Here is a 9132-nt window from a genome sequence, read left to right on the forward strand (position 1 = left end):
TCACAGAACTTCTGGTATGTCTATTTTAAATGGAGAAATCTTTCCACAAAAAGGAAAAGTGTAAGAGCGAATCCAACCATCATACTAAGAACAGACAGTTATGACAATGGTAAACTACATAAGCAATTTAAATTAAACAATAATATTTATATCTTATAACAAGTCATCAATTGGCATCTCATGAATTTTTTGATTGGACATGTTGTAGGAAGGTTCGGCCTAACCAGACAACCTGCAGGTTTGAGGTGACCTATATAACCATTTCTTCCAGTGTAGGCCCTGAAGCCTAACATTATACAGCAATTCACTGGTTTTTCAAACAGCTCACTTTGTCCCAACCTGCCTGGTTTGAAATTGCAGCTACCCAGTCTACACAAACTGTCCAACAATCTCCATCGTCCTCTCCTTCTCCTAAACCAGATCATCCTTCAGCCTCTGTAGTCTACACTTCCAGAGCCAACATTTTATTCATGCTACACAAGCAGCCTTGCAGTACACAGAGTGAATTGGTCCTCGGGACAAAGATGTAGTCCTTGAAGACTCCTGACCTCCATAGCTAACGGACTACTTTTGATGGCAGATCAGCCAATCTTTTCCTTCAGTCCTTCTGTTTTCATTTGCTGCAGTGCCATGCTCATGTGTCTTGTGGCTCCTTGGTGATCTGTGGGCCCCTGCACAGTTCCTGATAAAATTCAGACTGCAAGAAGCGAGGGTAGGAGTTATTTTCCATCAGACTATAGACTCGCTTCTGAGCTGCACTGAAGCAGCACTGGGCTGGAGCATGGAGATTCTGGGTGATCATTTCTCTTGTTTGGAAGTCTATGTTTATCTGAAAAATAAAAGCAGGACATTTTACTAACACCATTTGATTTGGATCAATGGGAGATGAGATACATCTATGTACACAGTTCAATAAGAGTATGATGCAGAATTGGTTTTATTTATATCAAGGTTATCCATGCAAATAAAAAAAAAAACATAAAATCATTAAAATACTTGATGACATAGTGCTTTGACTATTCAAGTAACAAAATAGCCACATCTTACAAAAATATTTAATACTGTTATGCAATAGCATACGAAGGGGGGGGGAGGTCCGCCCTGGATGCAGCCCATAACAGGGTATTCCGAGAGTTGGTATCTTGCCCTTCTGGCAGCAGCAGCCAAAGCCTTCACAACTCACGGCTTTGCCGGCATCGGACCTTCCTCTCTGGTGGATCCTGCCTTCTCGGAAACAGAAGTGGGCGGAATCCAACACAGAGGAATGCCTGAAGCTGGCAAGAGCAGTGAGTTTTGAATTCTACACTGCTGATGGGTGACAAAGAGGGAGGGAGGGGAGGGGTAGAGGATTTGGGGGTACTGATTGACAGTACCCTAAAGCCATCGGTACAATGTGCGGCGGCAGCGAAGAAGGCAAACAGGATGTTAGGCATAATTAAGAAGGGGATCACGAATAGATCGGAAGATGTCATAATGCCACTTTATAGAACAATGGTCAGACCGCACTTAGAATATTGTGTCCAACACTGGTCTCCATACCTCAAGAGGGATATAACTCTGTTGGAGAAAGTGCAGAGACGAGCCACGAAACTTGTCAAAGGAATGGAGCATTTGAGCTACAAAGAACGACTCAGAAAACTGGGATTGTTTACCCTCGAAAAGAGAAGATTGAGAGGGGATTTGATAGAGACTTTTAAAATATTAAAAGGATTTGATATAATAGACCAAGAAGCAGCATTGCTAACATTTTCTGATGTGACACGGACAAGAGGTCATAGCCTGAAACTGAGCGGCAGCAGGTTCAGGACAAATGTCAGGAAGTTCTGTTTCACTCAGCGGGTGGTGGGTGCTTGGAATGCACTCCCGGAGGAGGTCGTGGCGGAGACTACTGTACTGGGATTCAAGCGCAGGTTGGATGCACACCTTCTTGCATATCATATTGAAGGATATGGTAAAGTCGGGTCTTCAGAAAGAAATACCTAAACGGGCCGCCGCGTGTGCGGAGCACCGGACTAGATGGACCTCGGTCTGATCCGGTGAAGGCATTTCTTATGTTCTTATCATGGGGAAAGGAAGGAGAGAGGGAGGGAGAAAAGGAGATGCCAGAACATGGAGGGGGAGGGAAAGGAAGGAGAGGAAATACCAGAGCATAGAGGGGGAGGAAAGGAAAGGAGAGAGATGCCAGACCATGGGGTGGGAAGGAAGGAAGAAAAGGAGAAGAGAGATAAGAGGCGAAGGGGAGGGGAAAGAGATACAGAGCGATGGAGAGGGGTGGAGAGAGAGAAAGAGAGAGAAATGAAGAGGGGGGTGAAGCTAAAATGAATCATGTACAAAGGAGAGAAGGGGCACAGGATAGACAGTTTATGGAAGGGACAAGGAAAGAGGAAAGATGCCATATGGGAGGGGGAGAGGGAAGACACTGGATGGGAGAGAGCTGAAAGTGGGTGTAAGGGGCAGAGAGAGAGAGGGCAGATGCTGAATGGAAGAGAGAGAAAGAGGATAGATGCCGAATGGAAAGAGAGTGAAGAGATAATTAAAGCAGAAATGACAAAAGGTACAAAAAAGATTTTGCTTTTGTTGCTTTATGAGGGGATGCTGAAAAGTTCAGCCCAACCAAGAAGAAAAAGATGTGGGCTCCTTATACTAAGGTGCGCTAGTGTTTTTAACGCTCGCAGGAAATTACCGTGTGCTACATTTCTAGAACTAACGCCAGCTCAACGCTGGCGTTAAGGTCTAGCGCATGCGGCAATGTAGCACGCGCCATTCTGCACGTTAAAGCCCTAGCGTCCCTTAGTAAAAGGAGCCCAATGTCAAAATGTTTCTGCAAATTGGCACTTAAGAAAATAAGCTACAGTGGCAAAAAGCAAAATAAGCCTCAGAATTTAGGAAGTTGGTTGGCTGGGCTGAGAAGTGAGAACTTAACATTCTTGACAAATAAAGTAATATTGTAGCAGTATTGATAAACATTTATAAATGGAAAATGGAAATACAGTCATCTTTTTATTGGACTAATTTTAATACATTTTATACCAACTTTTGGAGACCCTCAGGTCAGGATAGGATACCGTAACAGTAGCATACTATACAGATCTGAAGGAGGTTTTGGCCTCTAAAGTTAATTGAAAAATGGATTAGTCCAATAAAATTGTATTTTCTTATTTCCATTTTTTTGTTTTATTTCTATTTGTTAATTTGTAAAGTGGTGATTGTTATTTGTCAGTTTTTAAAAATTTACATCTTCTATCTTTATATTTTGCTCAGTATTAGGGGACATGTGCCACTGTTTCTGTGGTGTTGCATTGTATGCAGAGTCTGGTTTCTTGGCGGTTCAGTTTAACTTTTGTCTACATATTTCTATTTTTAGTTTGTGATTACTGATTCAGTAGTGGGCGAGGGTGTATCTGTGTTCTTTGTGTATGAAAATGACATGGCTTTCTGTTAGTATTGACTGTGTAGGATCGATCTGTATTAATCTGGCTTGTTTCATTTTACAATGGGTGTATTGATGTTCTGGTACTCACTGAAGTGTTTAATGTACTAGATCAGTAGTTCCTAAACCTGGTCCTGGAGGCAGCCCATCGGTCAGGTTATCAGGATATCCACAATGAATATTCATGAGAGAAAGATTTGCATGCTCTTCCTCTGCTGCATGCAAAGCTCTTTCTTATGAATATTCATTCTAGATATCCAGAAAACCTGACTGGTTGGGGAACCACTGCACTAGATACAAACAGATACAATTATGTTTTGTCAGCATTACATTTTTTGCCTATAGTTCAGGATTTTACCTCTTTGGGAGCCTCCTTCTCAATAAACTCATTATACATCTTCTTTGCCTTGGATATCAGTTTATGGGGCGATTTGGTTTTCTTAAAATCTTCACAAGCTAGCCAGAACTCGATGTTCTCTTCGCTGAATTCTGACTTCAGAAAGGCTCTGAAAGCTGCTACACCGTCTGAAAGACACAGAAAGAGAAAATGCAATTTATCAGCTGAAACCACTGATGGCACCCTATACGTCTTCGTTAAAATAGGAGGAATTCAGATCTAGAGATTGCAAACAGTTTGATTCTAATGCCAGAACACTTTTTTTTTTTTTTTTTTGCAAGGCAAGTCAACCTCAGTTTTCCATTCTGATCTTTGCCCCTCTAAAGTTATTTTATACTTTTGCGTCATTCTAGGTCAACCATTTTGGGATTCCTTCATTCCTAATAGGGCCGGAAACTTCAATGAATCAAACCATTGTCAAATAAAACATTCCTCAGGGTCTGAGTACATTTCAGCAGTCCAGTGCTTCTATGTATATGCCTCCCATTTGGCAGTTATAGTTGGCAAAACGTCAGCCACTGCTGATTTAAGCCAATTGGCCATCATGCTTTAACCCCTGGAGTCTAGATTGTATGAAGAATATATCCAGGACCTCCCAAAAATACGACTTTACTTTACCCTATGTAATTTAAGCATTAGAAATGTACTTGGTCATATGATGACCTACAGTTTTTTATTGTCAAAGTGAGGGTGGGAGGCACCCCCGCTCTCTTCTATGCCTTCCCGCTTCCTCGTTGCACGTGTGAACCTCTTTCTCTTCCCTGTACATCTTTAACTTTACCGGCATGACCAGCGTCTTCACCCTGATGCCCACGCCGGCCTCAGCTCTCCTTCTGATGTCACTTCCTGGTCCTGTGACCAGGAAGTGACTTCAGAGAGACAGCCATGGCCTGTATGAGCAGCAGGTTGGAGCTGCTGCTCACGCCAGTACGGGGGAAGGGAAGGAGCGCACATGGTGGGGAGGGGCAGGGAAAGACCAGGGGACGGAGAGGAGGAGAGGTGCCAGTGCCCCCACCAAGACGGCAGCTGAAGTGGTCCGCCCCCCTTACTATCAGACTTTCCATGTGATTGCCCTGAGACACAGTTTAATATTGCTCAATCCCATCTACTACAGTACTTCCACACCCACAGACCATCAGATTCAACTCTTGTCTTCCTGAAATGACATGCCAATTTTCTAATGTTTGTCTAGCTAACTTTCGCTGGCTTTTACAAAGCCGCGGTTGAGGTTTCTACCAGGGGCCGGTGAGATAATTGCTCCGATGCTCAAAGAATTCCTATGAGCAGTGGAGCATTTATCGCACCGATCCACGATATAAACCTCTACCAAGGCTTTGTAAAAGGAGCCCTTTGAGAGTTAGTCAGACAGATCTTCAATGCTGAAATTCCTCTCCACGAATGGACACAATGTTCTTTGCATGCAATTGACCGGATAAAAAGAGGCGGGAATTCTCATGGAATAGATTCAATTTGTCTATTCTGCACAAATATTTAGCACTGGCTGGACAAAGTTAGTTGGCTAATTCTCAGTAGATAAATAGCTGTAGTAAAGCCACTTGGACAGTTTCATCTGGGTATATTCAAACCACGTAGATGGGGGAGGGGTGGTGGTGGAGAAAAGATCTATGGTTGAACCACTTCCTCAGGGCTTAAATGCTTTTCATCCCCCAACCCTAATTTCTGAGTGGACTCCAAATGGGGCCTAGTCTTTTACAAGGCTCAAGAGCGTAATTTCTGTGCCTACTGCAGTCTAAGGGGGGGGGTCTTTGAACCATTAATGCTCAAAGGAAAGGAACCGAATATGTGGATAGGTACTTTGGTGGTGGTTGTGGGGAGGGGAATACATCAATTGCAGTCCTTTACCTGATTCAGTACATTTGTTTCTAGTGCCATACAAGTTAAAATAAAATACTATCCCCCTCTAACGCGTCCATAGACTAGCATGCAAAAGAGGACCTATGGTTGCTACACTGCTTTTCAGATAAAATGACAATATGTAAGCCTTCAGCCTGTGATTCTTTTCCACACGGCTGCTACGTTTCCCTTCAGACTGAGAAGATGATCATTGCTTTGTTGCTTTTCCACAAATTTAAGAGCAACTTACATTTATTAGCCAGAAGGTTGTCAAATGTTTCCGACCACAGCAGAGCTTCTTCAGGGTTTGGACTAAGAAAATAGAAATGAAAAATGTTATTGCCAAAGCACTGCCCGACTACTCTAAGAAAAATGATTGTAACAAGGCACAACACTTATTTGAGAAAATAAATCATGAAACTTACCGATAGTAAGTAAGTTTCTTTCCTTTCTTATTGGAGATTGCCTTGGGAGATTCTTTGGAAGAAGAGGATGAATTCTGCAGGAAATAGTTCAACCTGGTCTTCCAGTCTTTGACACTGCAAGCCAAGAAGAAAAATAAAACTGTCAACACTGCAACCTCACACGCTGAACCTCACTTGATCATGCATCACTGCAATGTCAACAAGTACATGTATGTAACCAGCTGAATTACATCACACCGGGAAGACGTGTTCCACAACTGGCACACGTCAAATGACGCTGGACTGCTAAGTTTCTTTCATGTCCTAACTGGTCTTGCTGAACTCCGGCATGCTATTTATAACTTTTAAACCGTGTGGTTCCTTAGGAACTGACTCATACTGACTTTTGCATCATCGTTGACTGTTTGATTAAAACTTTTTACGTGCCAAACACCAATCAGTCTGGAGAACTAGAAAATTGCATTGGTCTTTACTTAAAAACAGCCTTGCAAGCATCTCTCTTTTCGAAATGTGAAAATATTGTGAACATTAAGTCACAATTTCTTTAGTCTATCAGCATTTTAAGAAGATATTTTGCAACTGATTTCTTTTCTTTCCCCTGTTATACACTAACACACTTCTAAATAAGCCTTAAACATCTCTTTTCTTTTAATCTATGATAAAAAGACAATTTGCAATAACTATTATTTCTAGCTGCAGACAATGATTTTTGATTGAAAAGACAGGGGAATGGAAAGTTACAAATGCATAAAAATCACAATTCATAAGCATACACGGAATATGCAAGAAACAAAGTTGAAAGAGAGTTCAAATTCAAAAAGAGTCTAATTTACACTGAGAATTTATCTTTGTCTGCCAGAGTGCAGAGAAATAAAAGTTAACAGAAACTAAAATATATTAGGCGACAGCTTGTCACTGAACTGAATGCATTTTTGACTTGGTTTTAGGTCAAACCAGAATAAGCAAGAGAGGAAGTAGCCTGGATAGGATTCAGATAGCTTTTGATCCCCCAGAGCAAAGCACTTTGTAAAAACTTACATGGTTTTCTTCATCTTCCCTCTCTTGTCCTCACTGGCTTGGCAGTTGCCGGCTGCTTTCTCCATCTGGCCACAGTTGTGTTGTAAAGCAAAGAACATAGCACTCTGCATTGTTTTGATCCCAAACCCTGCTGTGCTTTAAGCCGTCCCTCCTCGTCTCTCTTTGCTCTGCTTGATGCACTCTGGAGCAGTGAAGTGCGGGGCTCTTCCTTATATGAGAGCAGCAAAGCTCCGGGAACGCCCAGCGCCCCGCTCCATTGGCCGATGGGGAAAACAACTACCCAAGAAGTGCTGACGTATTAGGCTCCCCCTGCCATGCTGCTTCAGATGCAAACAGCTGATCTCTGTTTAGACCCACCTTTTCCCATGCACACTCTGGAATCAAATATATCCACTGAAAAGAGACAGCTTGCAACAGGGATCCCACTTTGGCTTGCAAATTCAGTGCACCAGCTAATCCCTAGGCAAAAGAGGCTGAACTAAGGTTGGAAAAGGGCTGGGGCGCTTTTTCTGCTTGCTTTCAGCTTTCTGGTCCAGCAGCTAGGCTGCAAACCTTAGGGGCATTGCTGCCAAGCATGTTCCCCGTTTCAGATCCTTTTTTGCATGCCTCTAGATTGCAATATTGTGGAAAATGCCATTGCATTTCTAGTTGCAATTCTAGATGTTGTTATCATTTATGAAAATGCTTTTAATCGTTCAGTGCACAAATTCGAAAGGGGGTGGGTGAGTTTGCTGTCGATGGCATCTTCTGTATCTCCACTGACATTTGTTTTTAAGCTTCCTGCAAGCTCCAAGGCTGACTTTGACTACCTATAGACACATGAGTTTAGATTAAGTTATTAAGGAATGGTCACAGGAAAATCCTGGGACTCCCCACCCCCTTCATTTTCTTATTTTTTTCCCCTGCAATTTTCTCTCTTTCACTCTTATTTTATTTCATTTATTAATTCCAAACACTTTGGTTAAATGTCAGTGCTAGGGTTGATAGTGCAAGCTTAAGTGACTGAGCTCCAAAATGCAAGCTTTTGGTTTCTAGTAGGAAGCAGGCATGTGGTGAAATCCCTCCTACTCCTGCTGCTTTATTACCATTTTGGTGTATTAATAATGACTGAAATGCAAAAATGACTTTTATTTAATATAATGTGTGTTAACTCTGTTCTGAACATTAGGGGGCGCTAGAGAATACACTTCAGGACTCCTGAACCAGAAATAGGCTGCTAGGTTCCTCTCCCCCCCCCCTCCCCCTCAGACTAGTCCAGACTTAACAAGAACTTATCAGAGGTTTGTGGAAATCAGCTTCAAAAGTTTGCTAGGCACAGATGTGCACTGACTGTAGCACGCCAGGGGTCCCTGCTTTCCAAAGTGATTTCAGCAAGCGTGCAAGGACTGCAAACTTGTTGAAACTCCTAGAAGCCTAACTCTGTTTAGGGATATTGTTTCACAGAAGGAATGTAGGGTTTGCTAGTGGTAGGTCCACAGATGATGGCTCACTGCTTGGGTTGACCTTGTAACCATGTAAACCAGAAGCAACCAAAATACTGGCAGAACTGTCAAAATCATCTTTGTATATTTGCAGGCTTATTTTGCCTTTTCAGGATATATGTGTGTGTGTGTGTGTGTGTGTGTGTGGGGGGGGGGGGGGTTGCCTTTTCAGTTTGTGCATTTATTTTGGAGCCCGTTCTCTCAAAGGTTACAAAGCAGGTACTTCAAGTATTTTCCCTATCTGTCCTGGTGGGCTCACAGCTCTCTAATGTACCTGGGGCAGAGGAGGATTAACCAATTTAGATTTAAATGCTAATGTGCCCACTTTAGCATTTAGCATACGCTAATCTTTAGCTCGTGCTAAATCGGTTAGCGTACCTTAGTAGAAGGACCCCTAAGTGATTTACCCAGGGTCACAAGGAGCAGTGCAGGGTATGAAGCCACAACCTCAGGGTGCTGAAGCTTTAGCTGTAACTACTGTGCCATACCCTCCTCCTGTGTTTTGCA

General features: G+C 42.6%; 1 protein-coding gene across 1 annotated transcript; it reads right to left on the minus strand.

Annotated features, from left to right (window-relative positions):
* Positions 1–257: 257 nt before the first annotated feature.
* RGS2 (regulator of G protein signaling 2) lies at positions 258–7318 on the minus strand. The gene is made up of 5 exons (XM_033961617.1): positions 7145–7318; positions 6107–6220; positions 5932–5993; positions 3789–3955; positions 258–829 (listed from the first exon to the last, which is right to left on the minus strand). The coding sequence occupies exons 1-5, from the start codon at positions 7252–7254 to the stop codon at positions 635–637; spliced, it is 648 nt and encodes a 215-aa protein (XP_033817508.1). The 5' UTR covers positions 7255–7318; the 3' UTR covers positions 258–634.
* Positions 7319–9132: the final 1814 nt, after the last annotated feature.

The sequence above is a fragment of the Geotrypetes seraphini genome, chromosome 10 (assembly GCF_902459505.1).
Source record: "Geotrypetes seraphini chromosome 10, aGeoSer1.1, whole genome shotgun sequence".
In the NCBI taxonomy this organism is placed as follows: Eukaryota; Metazoa; Chordata; class Amphibia; order Gymnophiona; family Dermophiidae; genus Geotrypetes; species Geotrypetes seraphini.